General features: G+C 31.1%; 1 protein-coding gene across 2 annotated transcripts in view; it reads right to left on the bottom strand.

Annotated features, from left to right (window-relative positions):
* Positions 1 to 2,139: 2,139 nt before the first annotated feature.
* LOC107445148 (solute carrier organic anion transporter family member 4A1) overlaps positions 2,140 to 17,474 on the bottom strand; it is a 75,805-nt gene continuing 60,470 nt past the window's right edge. For both annotated transcript variants that reach the window (XM_043049954.2, XM_043049955.2), the window contains exons 6-11: positions 17,079 to 17,168; positions 15,257 to 15,452; positions 14,234 to 14,393; positions 13,957 to 14,150; positions 8,568 to 8,632; positions 2,140 to 6,222 (exon numbers count right to left, since the gene is read on the bottom strand). In XM_043049954.2, the coding sequence (XP_042905888.1) occupies positions 5,867 to 6,222; positions 8,568 to 8,632; positions 13,957 to 14,150; positions 14,234 to 14,393; positions 15,257 to 15,452; positions 17,079 to 17,168 (1,061 nt within the window). In that variant the 3' untranslated portion in view covers positions 2,140 to 5,866. The remainder of the gene's footprint in view (positions 6,223 to 8,567; positions 8,633 to 13,956; positions 14,151 to 14,233; positions 14,394 to 15,256; positions 15,453 to 17,078; positions 17,169 to 17,474) is intronic.

Raw genomic sequence — 17,474 nt, 5'->3', positions numbered from 1 at the left:
AAATTTCTTAATTACTAAAATACAAGAATTTTATTTAAGGAGTCCAGTGTAACACTTTTAAAAAAATCTAATTTTACTCGAGAAAACGCCGAAACTACATTTTTAAAATCAATCAATGCACTTTATAATGTACCAGAGATCCAATTTACTTAAAAATGTATGAAAAATGCAAATAACACGTAGTTTAAAAAACTTTTACACTACGAGTCAAAAATATAAACAAATAAAAACGATCAATTAATTAAATTTGTAAAAATGATAAATATTTATTTTGAGACTTTAAAAAAAATGAAATTAGGTTTAATGTAAGTGAATAATAGGTTTGATTAGAGTGTGAGCATTTAAGATTTTGTATTAACATAATTAGCAATAGAGTTGTCACACAAATTGTAGATAATTAAATATTCTCCCATCTAAACTAGCATTTAAATTTGCTGTTGTGTTTAAGTGTTATGTTTTTGTGTCAAATTCCGTCATTTAGTTAATAGTAATTATTAAGCACATTTTAACCCCTTGAGTTCCAAAGATCACAAATTTTTACTAAAAAATTCGTTTGTTATGAAAAAAATGCTCTTCAGATTGTTTCTGTTTTATTTTAGAAAAACATACTTTATTTTGATCAATGATATTCCTCCGTAGTAAACTGACACCGAGTACTTTATCATAGCCAATTGAAAATATTACCTTTTAAATACGAAACTAGAAACGAAGTAACTTTGTGCATTAATTTTAGTTAATAATAATAAAAAGTAAAAAAATAAATGAAACGAAAACTTTCGAAGTTTAACATATTCAATAGCTGGTATTCGTGATTATATATATGTACATTATGTTATAATAAGTAAAGCAAATAGTTACGTCATAACATTAAGTTTTAATTTGAAATTTCTACTAGTTTTTCTTACTATACTTCAGCATATAAAAATACTCATGTTTCTAAGGGATTATTTATAATAATTAAATTTTGCAACTATTTTACTGTAATTAAGTACCGAAATGCAAAATAGTGACTTACAGAGAAAAAAGACTGATAAAATTATTCTCATTAAAAATATATATATATGATGCCCAATTTATGATACAATTTTCTCTTGGAAAAAATTTAATGCTTTCTTTACATTCAACTTTGAAATTCTCTTTACACAATTTTACACCTTTTTAACAAGGGACCTTTAAATTTTGTTACAAAAGAAGGGGGGGGGGAGAGAAAGAGCAGTAACGCCAGCTTTTAGAGTAAATTTTTGCTGTTGCCTTTGGTCATGCTGGTCTCCATAACATAGACGGTAAATATTACAGAAAGAGCTGGAATCCCGTCAAGTTTGATTTTGGTGGTCTTTCAAGATTTCCCCGTGATAATTAGTTTCTATTATAATGGTTTTCTATTATACTTTGCTCTTTTGCCTACTTGGCTTTTTTTTTGGAAGAAAATAGAGACTAATGAGCAAAAAAAGAAAAGAAAGAAAAAAACACGTAATAGTCGAATTATAGTCCCCTGGAACGGACTAATAAAAAAGTAGCAGAACGTCGTTCCGCTGCGTTTTGGCCCCACTTCACCCCTGTTTTAACTCCCAAGAAATCAGATGGCAAGTTTCTTTTTTTAAGAGGATTTTTCATTTTTTTTTTAAACAAGCAGATTATAAAGCGAATGTTTCTCTTTTTTCAAAATTATTTCTGCTAAATTATTAGTATTTTATAAAGAGAATTTTCTTTTTAATTTATCCATTCTTTAAACTCGCAATACAGCTTAAAAATTATTTACTTTCTTTGATTGAGATGAATGATATTATTATAATATCATCATATTATAATAATATCATTATATTATAATAATATCATTATATTATAATAAAATTATTTTATTATAATAATAGGATTACATTATATTATAATAATTTAGCAGTTAATTAAAATAATAATCTCTTTATAGCACAATAATTTATATCCAAATTTATTTGCTTGTTTTTAAAATTAAAGCTTGAAAAGGTAAAAAGATTTTAGAAACACCTTCTAAATTTTAAATAGCCGGAATCATTCAGCAAATTGAATTTTTATTTGTTGACACTAATCAAATATTTGAAGTCGCGACTAACCAATAGAAATTGACACATGCACACACAAATAATGTATTCAATACAAGAGTGTGTAACACCTAACATTTATTACAAACATTATTTTTTTTGTACAAGAAGTTTTACTTGAAATACAAAAATTCAACATAGAAAATTAATTTGATGCTAAAATATAATTGTTGCAAAGGGCATGTTTGTTCTTGTAAAGTAAAAGCCTCATATAAAACCATTTTTAACCATCAACTAATTTTCTATTTCCTGTATAAAATGTCTTAGACATATTGCATGCTAAACACACGAAGGGATTTACACAATCTTTTAATAAATAAACAATTAAACAACGCACATATTTATAAATAACAACTAAATAAAATTATTTTTCGGTGCATTTTAATAGTTTTTGCTTTAAATACATAGATATAATTAGATTTAAATTAAGGAATTCGAAGTAGTTCAATAAAAATTTAATAAGCATATTAGCATTTTAGAGAAATAAATCTTAAATCACCAGCCTTGAAGGATTGTTATAGAAAAAGCACTTGGAATTGTTTTAACCTTTTTTTCTTCCTATTTCTTTATTCTAAAAGAGCTTGTTAAAAACTGTAATTACTAAATTTAAGGAACAGTTATAATTTTATTAATCTGATCATAGATTGAATTCTGAAATTAGCATTGCATTTTAACAAGAACTACATTAATCAGTTTAATAAGTTTTGAACAAACACTCTTAAAACTAAAATGCATAGCAAGGGCTGTGGTTAGAGAGCATGTTTTTACGGTTTTTTTTAGATATAATTTGAAATTAATAAAAGAAAAAAACAAACGAAATCTCGGAAAAAATGTATTAAATTTTACAGCAGACATATTTATAAAATTTCATATTCGTATTTTTAACGACATAGTTAAATTTTTTCTCCGTGAAATAATTACTATTTAAAAAAATCAGTGATGACAATTGTCTGTATTACAATAATGTATTACAACAAATATTTTTTTTACAATTTTTTAAAGCACATGCATGTTTTTTTTACAACATAACAGTAACGGGCATAATAAATTGAAAATAAAAAAGCTGTACATAAAGTTATAGATATACATTTATTTACAGTAATAATTTATATACACGTTAGTGATAAGTAAAATTCATCAGTTCATGGCAAAACTCACATATAGAGGTTAACTTTATTAGTATACATTCAAAATTAAATATGTTTAATTCATTTTCACTGATTTTGGATTTAGTAGTTAACCCAAAGTTTTCTATTATAAATTATCTTTTTTTATGTATATATTTTAATGATCTCAAATTCAATTTTCTTATTTCAGTTTATATTCCCTTATTATTATTTTTTAATTTTTTTAGAAGAGCGTGCTAGCAGAACTAAAACTGATTAATTGCATAACATTTAAGGATGTAAAATATGCCATTATTCAGTTTCTTATAAAACCAATAACAAACTGATAAAAGTAAGACACTTTTCAAATTTTTTTTTGATAAAACTATAAAACAAAGAAATTTGAATTATATCGAAAACGTTTTTATGCATCGTGATTTCGTATACTGATTCCTGAAGGAATTCATTTGCATATTATTATTATCAACGGATTTAAACCATTAATTCAGTTCGTTATTTGACTGATGATATTCAGATTGTGGTTGAGTATACTATGATTAGATCTGAGTCAAGACTGAATCCTTTAAAAAATTTTAAAGTGCTAAAAAATGTACCCAAATTTCACTCTAGCTCTCGTTTAGCATTTCTCATTTCACTACATACTTAACTTTTAATCAACCTTAGAGTATGTCGCTTGGTCATGACCAACCCACAATTTGATTGGTCTTGCACAATTCGCCTTGTCTTTTACCACACTTTGACAGCATTGGTCTTGGAACTGTTCTTTTTTTTCTTTTGTTAAATTTTTCCTGCTGAAGTAATTAATTGTTCAATTCATTACTTAAATTTAATTCTTCATGCATATCATACTTTAAGTTGATTAATTTATCTGTTAGGAAATTACAATTTTACTACTGGAGATAAGCATGAAAGTGTACGGCAATCCGTAGTTTTATTTCCAGTTCCAAACAAAGCTAATTCCATTGCAGTGCTCTAAATTCTTTAGGAAGAAAAAAGTATAACAACTGATATAGTACATATTAAAAAGTTGACAAATAATAATACTAGATTCATAATTTTAAGAACTTAGGGACCATTTTCAGTGCACTGGTTAGATAAACAATAACAAGTTTTCTAAAGCCTGAAGAAATATAAAAAGCTTCCGGTGTATCCTTCCGCTCATGTTATGTTTTGCGAGGCGATGTGTGCACAGGCTTGATATTCTAATAACTTTTATTATTATGATTTGTGATTAAATTTAGGCATAATTTTACCATTCCTTCCTTTGTATCCTTCCGCTCATGTTATGTTTTGCGAGGTGATGTGTGAACAGGCTTGATATTCTAATAACTTTTATTATTATGATTTGTGATTAAATTTACGCATAATTTTACCATTCGTAAGAATTTTCCGCAATTTATAAATTCTAAAAAGTCACGAGCCGATTTGAGAAAATTAATATCACGACATAAATAAAGCATAAGGTTTTCCATGTTTTGAGTGTTTACCCTTATTTGATTCTATTTGAGTAAAATATCACTTTGTTATTATTTATGCAGCATCATAGCAGGCTTCCGAATTTGCATATTGTTTATTTCGTTGAAAATTTAAATTGTAAGAAACGCTTTATATTGTTACTGTATAATAATATTGGTTGGTGCGCTTTTCAAGCACGCAAACCAATTGCACTTCAAAAAGAAGATGATCACGGATACCCACACATATGTCCTATGACTTCACCAGCAGATGTTTTTTTTAATAAGCAAAATGGCATGTTAAAGTCGAGTTATGTTTTTCCACATACATTTGAATGTTAATTAACGTGAAGTTAATTAAATACAACGCCGTATAGAACATCAAATTTGTTGAAAGAAAATTCTTTCTCGTCTGCGTCTTTTACTTAGCTTATATTTATTATTTGTTTATGCATTTTATTGTAACCATGATCTATTTTTGTTTTGTGTGCCTGGCAACTTCGATGCATAATTTGTTTGTTTATGCTCTGCATGTCTTCGTGCCTGTCTTTGTGTTAAGTAAGAAATATATAGTGAAGGCAATGAAATCTTTGTGAAGGAATCTTTGTGAATGAATATAGAATGCATCCTTTACGATAATTGACACTTGACGGGCTTGACTCATTTAAAGTAGAATGTAAAGAACAGTTGCAAACGTAACGTAAACATATGCCACGTTTAAACAACCAATCAGGATTGAGATACCCTCACTGCGTCACTTGCGGGTCCCATTGAATTTTTGATTTTTCAGTATATATTTCGCATGAATTTTCATTTGAATTAAAGAATTGATGATAAAAAAATATAGTTTATCCATTGTTATATTTTCTATTACAAATAAAAGTTTGTCAGTAAAATATTTTATTTAACACTATTAAGAGAAAGGAGGGAGATATTCCTATTTCGTGGCGTTAAAAACGATTGAACATCTTTAACTCATTGTGTTCTGAATAGAATTTTTGAACAGGCTCTACCAGCTCTGAGTCACAGAACTCAGTATAATGACTAAGGAAACTCAAACGCTGTGTTTTAATACATAAACTTGATATCATTTATTTAGGATAATATATAGTTTGTTAAGATTTGTGTAAAAAAATTCTTTACTTTGTATTTGCGGGTGTATGGAAGAAATACTTTTTTTTTAAAACTTACATCATATTTTTACACTTTAAATAACAGTACCGTTAGAAATTTTAAGTCCATCTGGGTCAGCTTTAGTTATAATATAATCATCAGCTGGTATCTTTTCTTTCAATGGTTTATCAACATCTCTGACAAGATCAACTTTTGATTTATTTTCCTCACACTCTTCTGAGCCCTCTGGTGGGCAATACAACAGCCATGCAAAGAAGAAGAATACACTCGACAATGTCTTGAGTACACATGCAAGTATTAGAACGTTGGTGCTCATTTGTTGATTATTGTAAAACAGACAGGCTCCTTGTTTATTATTGCAAGTATCTTGCCACAACTCGCAGCTGAGATCAATCAGAGAACCGAACAAAATTGGTGCAGGAATAGTACCTGGAAGTAAACCAGAAAATTTTTAAATAACTGTTTTTTTAAACGTTTTAGTTTCATTAAATTAGTTTCAGTTTCATTTATTGTATCTACAAAAATAATTGCGGTCATTCTGTTTTCCTCAATATAAAGTTAGAAGAAAACTTTTAGAACAATAACCTATACTTTAAACAAGTCCAAAGAATAATTAAAGAGCTTATAGTAGAATAAAGTGACAGTTTTGAGAACAGTGAGACTTCTCGTGGAAAGGTATAGTCTCATTTAATTATACAGCATCTATATTAAATTGCTCATGGGCTGTAATAGCGGCACAACTAAAAAAATCATGTTTTNAAAAAAAAAAAAAAAAAAAAAAAATCAAGTTTTGAGATTAGTGGTTCGAAAGTTTTCACTGCTAAGGGAAATGTATGAGAAATGCTTTAGTTTGCTTAAACGAAGATTACCTTCAAGTTGAATTATGAGTTGTGCTAGTATTGCTGATGAAAAGAATGTGTATTTTCCTATTTACACCTGTTCTTAGTCCAAAACGCGTTTCTTAAGTTGTGCCACTATTGCAGCCCATGAGCTACATAAAACACTAATACAAATATTGTCACAAAACCCATGAAATTTTTTTCTCTCGCGTTGGCAACAAAAAGCTGAAATTAATTGAGATATAAGTTGGTCTGAAAGAGGAAAGGTTAACAGCAAACATTTCTTATGAACCAACAAACTGTTCTATATTTTTTTACATACTTAATAATAAATGTTGATGAGATATGAATTTTATCAACCAAACTTGGTCATAAATACGTCGCTCGTTGATCAATGAAATTTTTTGAGAAAGAATTTGTTACTTCCATTTTCACCTGCTCTTTCTAAGCTTTCTTTATTTCTTACCTTTTTCTAAGTTGTTTGGAGATAAATTACGAGTTTATGTTAGAAAAATGGACTTAAAACTGTTGGGTCGCCAAATATCATATTTATAATTGCGTCAATAGGAAAATTCCATGAATTATTTGTTTCAAGTGTAATTTCCCAGTAGCATTGAAATGTATATAAATCAAATCCAAAAAAACTATTTGCAAATCAAGGTTTCACAGGATGTGTTGCATGTTCTTTGAGCTTCCTTTGAAAAGAGTACGACATACAAAGCCAGACTAAAGTATAAAAGTATCTTATCAATGAGTGAGCAAAGATAGTTGAAATTGCTAAAACAATTCGAAAGCAAATCAGTAGATAGATGATCAACGGAGCGAGCAGTTGGCCAGTAAAATTTATTATAGCAACATTTTTTTGTTTAAATTTTGCAGATCTCAGTGAAGAAAAATACTGTGACAATCTTTGGGTGTTTTCTGAATGGAAGAATGTTCTAAGTACATTTGGCAAGAAATTGCCGATGACAACGGCAGAAAGTTTCTCTTTTGGCAGCAGATTTAAACGCCCAGATTGTAATTGCGAAAATGCGAACAAAACAGTTTAAATGAATAGAAAACTGTATATTTTTTGAAGGACACAATCTTTTTTTATGCTTTTTTTGCTACACATTCTTTGTTTTTTTCCAAATAAAAGAGGAATTTTTGAAATTATTTTCATTGAGACAGAATTAAAAATGCAAAACAAGTAAAAAAAAAAAATAAAAAAAAAATAAAAAGAAAGAAAGAAAGAAAAATTATTCTTACTTAAGAAAAAGTATATTTGTTTCTAACATCATTTTATGATCAATACTAAATAAATGAAATGAATTAAATTAACTGCTAATACCATTTAAAGTGTACAGCACACTATGTCGCAATGTTGCAACTAAGTAACTAACTATTCGGAAGAAACGTAACAAAACTTTTCAAGCGGTCACAAACGTTGAAATGTTGTGAAAAAGTGTTTACGGAAACATTTAAATGATTTTTTTTTTGTTTGAAATATTTTTAAACTACTCACAAAACATTTTTGCATATACTATTCTTGTAAACTTCCTCTGCGACTTCGGCTTAATGTGTAAATATTTATAAAAATCTGTGTATGTATCTTGTATTTCGTACTAATACTTATGGAAGTATTTTCACCAAGTTTCAAAATTAGCTACAAAGTTCGTCAACTGATGGTGATGTTGAGTAGAAGAACTGTTAAACAATATTTTAAGCTCAGTTAGCAGTGCGATCAGTTGACAAACTTCGTAAGTTATTTCGAAACTGGGAAAAAACAAATAAACTGGTTTCCTAAGCAGAAGTCAGGAAACCTTACATTTCTTTTCTCTTCCATCTTTCGATTTACTTTGAATTTATTTTCTTCAATTGATTTATTAAACCGTCCATCATTTTCCATAACTATTTAAGGCATATTCAAGTAGCTCATGATATTTGATTACTTACCAAGAAGTCGTACTGCGATCCATTGAACTCCAAGAGCAAATGATTTTTGACTTTCTGCAACACACCTAAAATTAAATAATACATTCACATAAAATACTTTTCTTCAAATAAATTCAATTAATCCGAAACTAGTTTTTTTTAAATTTAACATTAAATAATATGTTATTAATTGTGTAAGTAATCCGATATAATGTTACAAAAGCTGCCAAAGTTATGAATGATGTAATTTTATATTATTTTATAACCGTCGTTGAACAGCCGACCCAATTTTATGGGTTTACGACTACTAATACTCAACTCCGTAGCCTTGTAATTTTGAACCCAATCCAGAATACAAGGGAACTCCTGGATCGAGTATTGGGGGAAATTTGCCTTCATGGAGGACTTTTTTGATGGAGCTAACCCGCATTTGCGTTACATGGAGAGGAAGACCACGAGAACCTCCCACGGTAAGCCTGACGACAAGGGGACTCTAATCCATGATCCGTCTACCACTGAGGATATTTCGCGTCAGCACTGTGGTCGGTGTAAGCCGGATGCAGAATTCAGATCGACAGGGATTCGAACCCGGTTCGCCTTATTGGAAGGCGAACGCTCTATCCTCTGAGCCATCGCGACTTGAATGATGTAATTTCATTTTATTTTATAACCGTCGTTGAACAGCCGACCCAATATTTGGGTTTACGATTACTAATGTTCAATTCCGTAGCCTTGTAATTTTGAACCTAATCCAGAAGACAAGGGAACTCCTGGATCAAGTATTGGGAGAAATTTGCCTTCGTAGAGAACTTTTTGATGGAACTAACCCGTATTAGCGTTACTTGAAGAGGGAGACCACGAGAACCTCCCACAGTTAGTCTGACGGCAGGGGTACTCTAATCCATGATCCGTCTACCACTGAGGATATTTCACGTCAGCACTGTGGTCGGTGCAAGCCGGATGCAGAATTGGAAGGCGAACGCTTTATCTCCCCTGAGTCATCGCAGCTCGAATGATGTAATTGTCAAAATTAATACTTATGTTCAACTCAAAACAGCTGATAGCAAAGTTGTATCAATATTTAGAGAAGCTGCTGAGAGAATAGTTACGCCTGTGATTATATCATTACCAATAAAAGCTTACATACATATACATCAGGCTCGAAAAATATATTGATCGGCATGCCTGGAACGTATGAAAATTCTGATGGGGTATGTATTATTTTCCCCCATATACTTGGCTGGGCATGTAAATCTTCTATTAGAGATACTGTAAAATATCGATAATAGCCTTTCAAATATTAAAATGAAAATCGCTACGATGCTGAATGGGGTGAATAAACGGCATCAAGAGTAAGAAAAAAAAATTATATTTGATCAAGCGTAAATATTATTTATAAACTCACGTTTGTGAAAATTGCACCACCATGAAGGACTTACGCGAGTGAGCTGAAATTTTCAGGAAATGCAAAGTAGAGCATGATATGCAAATGATTAGAATTTCAGACCCGTAGCGCATGCGTATGCTGAGCAGCGCCCTCTGAACGGCGGATGGATCCGAATAAATAGACGGCTGTAGCCAAGCGAGTATGGTTATCGGTGGTTATCTGCTAGTGGTAAATGTTAGCTTAGTCATTACTTACGCCTATTCGACGAAAGAGAGCTAGATTTCAACAACTTACGGAGTTTAAACGGGGGAGAATCATCGGCCTTCGTGAAGCTGGATTATCTTATCGTGCAGTAGCCGCTCGTGTGCAGCGTAACAGCAGCACAGTGATGCGTGTTTGAAAGCAGTGGATGGACGAGTGTCGGACAACTCGGAAATCCAGGAGTGGACCCTGAAATGTCACGTCAGCTCGCGATGATAGACACCTGCTCGGCGTTGCGCTTACGGACAGTACGGCTCCCTCTAGACAACTGGCAGCACGGTGGTCAATAGCTACAGGTGTTTCATTGTGTGCTTTATCAATTCGTAGACGTCTGCTGCTGCGTGGACAGCGCGCAAGGACTCCTTTATACAGGATCCCCCTCACACTAAACCTTCGCCGCCTGCGGCTGCAATGGGCCAACCAGCATAGGGACTGGCTTGCTGATTGGCAGCGTTTCGTGTTTTCTGATCAATCTCGTTTCAATTTGTGGTACCATGATGGCCACATTCGTGTCAGACGCTATGCCGGTGAACGCCATCTTCCGGAGTGCGTTATCGAACGCGACAGTGGACGAACACCCGGGGTTATGGTCTGCGGTGACATATCATGGCCGATCTCAATTGCTACGAATTGTGGGTAATCTGAACAGCAACCGGTACACCAGTGAAGTTTACATCCCCAAGCTGTTCCCTTCCTTCAAGCCTTGCCAGGTGTTGTATTTCAACAATAAAATGCCCGCCCTCATATTGCTAGAACTGTTCAATCCTTTCTTGCATCGCGACAGGTACAACTTCTTCCTTGGCCGGCGTATTCCCCGGATATGTAGCCGATTGAACATGTGTGGGATTTCGTTGGTCGGCGTCTCGCTCGTAATCTTCGTCCTGTTGCTTCTACAAACGAACTTTGGGTACGCATACAAACAGTATTGAATTATCTTCCTCAGACAGACATTCAAAGTTTGCTTGACTCCATGCCATGTCGTGTAGCAGCACTTATTGCGGAGCGTGGTGGTTACACAAAATACTGATTTCGATCTCTTGTTACTGTTTGTTTGCTTTGAAAGTTTAATCATTTATTTGTACCACTAACACTCAACTGTGTATTAAATTTCATTCAATTATGACGGTTCCTTCATGGTGTTGCAATTTGCACAAACAGGAGTTTATGAAACTAACAAGAAGAGAGAAATATTCATAAAATATCTTTATAACAGATATATACAGTGCGTATATACAGTGTAAGTATCCGTGTGTATTTAGAGTGAATAAATCTTACAGTGTATATTTTACAATGCTAGAATTTTTATTCTAAAATTGAGGTAAAATAACTGGCAATAGTCTATTCATCCAACTGACAGTAAAATTAAAGGTTAGGAGAATTTCCTTACCTTTTCGGGTTTGAAATAATTTATAACAGATAATTAGAAAGACCACAAATATGAAACTATACGGTTTTGTTACTATTTACAATTATCATATTTTCAAAATTGTTATATTACGCTTTTCGATTGGCAATGGACAATAGAGTTAGGTTGTAGTTGAGTTGTATTTTATCAAGTGAATGGTTGAATGTGGCTTAATTAGTTTATCTAGTGGTGTCATCTATCACGAGAGATGCTAAGTACTAGAGTTTTTTGTGTTAAGTAGTAGGGTGCTTTGTATGAGTGAATGAGAATTTCTTTTCCAATAGTCCAGGAACACCAATCGAGCAATGCAGAACACTGGAAACTTCTGATATGTTATATGAATGGAGGAAATATTGTGGTATCAACGCTGGGATTCGAGCACTCGTTTAGACAGTTATAAGAAGAACAGATTAAGCCTTTCGGTTACACTATGTACTACTATGTAAGCTGCAGCAGCTGAAAAGAATTAATTGTCTTCATAAGGTGTTCACCACATACTTATTACTTTATGATTATTAGGCATCCGATGTTGTGCTAAGCATCCGATGATGGAAAATAAAAATATGAATTTGTAATCCTTATGGCATGGCTTAGCTTTCAACTTTCGAAGAATGTGGTCTTGATTTTTATTGGCTGTGGGTCTGGTTGGAAGGGATATACTTTTTTTTGATGTTTAACTCTATTGGGTGAAAACAGTTAATAAACGATTGTTTAGCAGTTAACACAGGGGTTTCCAACTTACATGAGGCCGGAGGCCGCAATTAAAAATGTCAAATGACGGGCCGCAACGTTATCAACATTTTATATAGGACTCTTTTATGTTTGAAGGAACATTAAATATTACTGTCAGATTTTTAACAAGTTGTACAAAACAAAAGTATTGAATTACAAATAATAATAAATATTTTCTTGGATGCAAAACCTGAGAAATGTTTTTTTTTTTTGAACCGTTGGTATGTTAAATTTTACAAAAATAAAGAAATTAGTTTTTTATTTCTTTTTTAACGAAAGAAAAGTATTTTAAAGCCATATAGATTTTTTACGCAAATTGTCCACAAAAAAATGACAACTAATATATTTTAGTTCGCGGGCCACAAAAAAAGGTTTCACGGGCCGGATGCTACCCTCGAGCCGCCTATTGGTAACCACTGAGTTAACAGTTTGAATACCATCTTTTCTTTTATGGTTATTTGATTCATTTTTGGTTGAATATCGTACAATAACAACTAAAAAGATTTTTATTAAACCCTTTTTCCAAGACTATTTTCCATGATTTTCTATAAAACTTAAGGGAACTGTATAATTTTAAGGGTTTTACTTTTTCTAATAAGAATCTGTTCACCACCATTTCTTTCTTACCTAGCAAGAAACAGTAATGTAAAATTTTTTTTATCAAATATCTTAATTCTTTTGGAAAAAAGCTCGAAATAGTTTTTTTCTCATTTATAGGTAAACTCTCCTTTGGAAGTATTTCTCTTGGTTATAAGTCAATGTCCGCAACATTTCTCTCTAAAAGCAGTATTGATTTATCAGGAAGGAACTACGACCCTTTGAAATGTGAATAAATAAATTGTCTCTCGAACCATGAACAATACTATATTTGAGAGCTTAGTATTACGATCATTAATCAAACCACACTGTAAAAAAAATCGAGAGTATGTTAACACAAAAAATTGTATCAACTACTTTTCACCAAAGTATTGTAGTGATTCATTATAGCATACACAATAAAAAATTTAGTTGCCAGTATTTTTGCAGTTGAGATAAAACTGAATTTTCTTACAGTACATTTTTTGTTTACTCTTACATTGTTATAGTTTTTATATTTACTTGTATATTTTTTATGGCTATTTATTGGCCAAACATGTTTTCATGTGCACCAGAAAGAATTCAATTGCTTCATTGCAAAAACTTATAATTTAAATTAACAAACGCATTTTTAGCAATAAATTCGCGTTAATTGTTTCAAACAATTATTATTTTGTTTTAATTTTCTATAAATGTTTGCGTTATAACTGCAGTTCAGTACTTGAAACCGTATTTGTAACTAAAATATAAAACTGTTGCAAATACAATTTTAAGAACCGAACTGTAGTTATCATTCAAAAAATTATAGAAAATTAACAAAAATAATTGTTTGAAAAAATTAGCTAAAAATGCTCTTGTTATTTAAATGATACCGTTTTTGCGATGAAGCAATTAAATTCATTCTAATGCACATTAAAATATGTTTCGTTACCACATAAGAAATGTACAAATATGTAACCGCTAACCCTAAAGGAGCAGGAAAAGTACTTTCACTGAGCTAATGAAAATTCTATACTAATGTTTTGAGCACCAGTATATGATTTCCTTACCTTAAAGTACCAGAAAGGGATGGCATACTGACGAGGAATGTAAAAAGCATGGATAAAAATATGAGTAATAAAAACACAGGCATGTATGTGCAATAATTAACACATTTTTCCCTGGTAGCTTGAATGATAACGTTTTGACCATTTACTGTTGCATTCTGACCTTCATGTCTGATGCAGCTACAATCCCCATATATCTGCAAGGAAGAAATACTTATTCAATTAATAACTGAAAAATTGCACACATTGAAAAGAAGGAAAAATACAGTAATGTAAGTACTTTTGTACTGCCTATTTGATAAGTGCTTTTACATCCGGCATAGCAAGGAGAATAGTAGACGATGTTGTCTGTACCACAGACTGGATCATATTGTCTTGGCGAGCAATCACAAGCATCATTGCAAGTTCCTTTAAAACGAGGAATGCCAGATGGCTCAGAACTACAAAATAAAATTGCAAATCTTTTTATTATATTATAATTCACACATATACAGCATTCTTTAAAATGTAACAATCTAGTAGATAAATAAGAATTTAACCGAATGCATAAATACGCATATGTAGAAGGCATGAAAAAAAAATTCAGAGTTCAAATACTTCCAATGAAAAGTTAGGCAGCGCTCCCTTAGTGGTAGCAAAATTTATGCTTTAGTATTAGATTTGAAGTTATCTTGACTACCATGGGACTTTTCAAACGCTAGTAAAATTTTAAAAGCATTGGCTAAGTTAATTATAACCATTATAAATATTAGGGAGATCTAGATATTTTGGTAGTTACTCTATACATGGTTTTACATCTTCAGATTTCAACCTTTGTCATTAAATTTTTAAAAGTGGATATGAGTAAATCATAGCTGCCAGCTTCTCCTGATATTTTCCGTAGTTAAAATGTACAAAAATTTAAGCTGTTTGCTTTTAATAGGGTACTTGCAACTCGATAAGAATTGATCATGCCTAACTGTATGATTTAAATTGGATTTATTTGGATACCTGTAAGCGACGTCATGTGCGTCTCGAACCTGATTCACTTCTGAACGCTACGATTTACCTACGATGACGTCACTTGCATATATCCGATTCTTAGAGTTTCAAATTCAATTTAAAATGCTTCTGACAACTACAGCATGAAAATAAATTTAACAGACATATGAATGTATGGTAATCTTAGGGTTATGGGTATAAGTTCGGTCAAAATAGTTTTGCCTGAGAATATAGTTCAATTCTCATGCTATTTACAACTTCGTAAAATCATTCTTGGAAGAAGAAATATTTGGTAGGTATGATAAATAACTTTTTTATTTACCTATTAGGCAGAAAATGATTGAGACCTGCAAATTTCGCATTTGGACAATGGAGAATAAATATGAAGACAAGCCCGACACAGATGAAAGAGAAGATGATGCACATTTTGATGATACCCGCACAACGAAGATTAAACTTCTTGACTAAGTAACCGCCAAGAAATGTACCTCCGCCAGCTCCAGGAATCGTCACGCAACCTAATAAAAGTTTATATACAGTTACATCAAGTTTATAGTTCAACAATTTTTAGATGGTTATAAAAAGTATTGAAATACTTTTCATTAAACAAACCAAAAATTTTGAATAATTGAACTTGGTTAGCACTAAAAGTATACAAAATAATTCAGGACTATCGTTCTAAAATTTACATGCAGGTCAGCTCATGAAACAAAGTCGTCTCCTATTGAATTTTTTCTTTGGGGTGCAGAAACAAAGTGTATGAAATCCTCAGGAAATCTGACAGGATTTGGGGGCACGAATCGGGGCTGCAATGTAGCGAGTACGCTATTTGAAGACGTTTTTCGGTAGTGAAATGCCAATTGGAATGACATTGCAAAAAGATGTTTAATTGACATTTTAGACATCACGTAAAACATAAAATAAAAAGCTGTACGCATGTTATGTTTGTTTCTAGAAGTATGTTTAAATGTGTGGCAAAAAATATCATTTTAAATCAAATATATTAAAATGAGAATCAAGTATGATTGAAAAAATCTTGTAAACCACATTAACGAAGGACTGAAATACCTATATTGCCCAAAAGCAGTCAAAATGATTGCTTTGTGAAAGAATGACTAATGTATAAAGAATTTGTTTAAAATTAATTTTTAATATTTTTGATATTATTTTCAATTATATAACAAGTTATTAGTAAATATTAATAATAAAAAAAATTATATGTTGTGCAAGAAATCACAAAATTCTACGAAATTGTATCATTATTGTTTTTCTAATTGAAATTAAAAACAGTCAAAATGACTTCTTTTGGCAATCTAGTGTTAAATATAGAAATAAAATCTTCCAGAAAATCCTGAAAAATATCAACATAGCTGCCAACATGGATAGGAAAAAAATTCTGTAGATTTTACGAAATAATATAAATTTGATGATAATTGTTGCATAATGAGCTAAAAAATTTACGCATAGGGGATTTTAGGGATTTTTATATTTATCAAAATAGAAAAGCTGCAATATTTTCCAGTTATGATTGATATTAGTTACCAGTTATGACGCTTTATATTTACTCATAATTTGAAAAAATGATAGGCATTTAATTCATCAAAGATAGTTAAAAGAATTTTTAATTAATTTAAAAAGGGAGTTCGGAATAAAAGTAAACTGAACATTTTATAACGAAGCAAAGTTTTGAATTTATTTCTATAAATGAGACTCGTTTCATTATGTATTGGCAATACTTATTTAATATTCAAGCAAGCAATAACCTCTGCAAAAATTTCATTTCAATAGGGATTTTTTTTTGTTGAAAACTGAATTTTCTGCTGAATTTTAGGGAATTTTCTAAAATGTACAAAAACCTGGAGAATTTTTATTAGACCAGTAGACCAGGAGAAACAGGCAAAAAATCCTGTAGTCTACTGGAAAAGCCAGTAGAGTTGGCAGCTATATATCAGGTGTATTCCTATATGATTCTTGTTTGTTCTCATTTTACTGACCAACATGTAAATTTTTTGAACAGTATTTTGAACTGTATTTAATCCCTTTGTAATATATTAACATATGAAATTAATTTTTCAGTTGCATTCTCAATCAATTCTGATTCTAAGATTTTATTTACTCAAATTGAATATTAAAGTAAAGCTTACCAACTAACACAGCAGCCCAGCTAGCAGCTATACTAAATTGAGATTCTATCACTTTTGGTAGAAAGGTTGCCAATCCGGACACAAGCATTCCTTTAGAAGAGAAAAGAATTAGTTTTATGAAACAGAGCATGCTCAAACTTTACGACGTTGTTTGCAAAAAATAAAATTTCATTGAAAATCCAAGAGTCAAATAAAAACATTATCAATATTATATATTAATTATGAAGACCTAAAAGGAAATCAAAGGATATAATAATTAGGTAATAAAGTTATTATTTCAGAAGAGATATTCTCAAAGCCACTAAAATCTCCTCCAAAATATAAAAATAAAAATCATTTAATTCTGCCAAAGGAATTGAAGCTTTGGTTGACTACTTATGTTGTAAATAAGTCTGT

The sequence above is a fragment of the Parasteatoda tepidariorum genome, chromosome 9 (genome assembly GCF_043381705.1).
Source record: "Parasteatoda tepidariorum isolate YZ-2023 chromosome 9, CAS_Ptep_4.0, whole genome shotgun sequence".
NCBI classification, from domain to species: Eukaryota; Metazoa; Arthropoda; class Arachnida; order Araneae; family Theridiidae; genus Parasteatoda; species Parasteatoda tepidariorum.
Note: the sequence above shows the minus strand (reverse complement) of the source record. Positions and strands in the feature narration are given on the sequence as shown.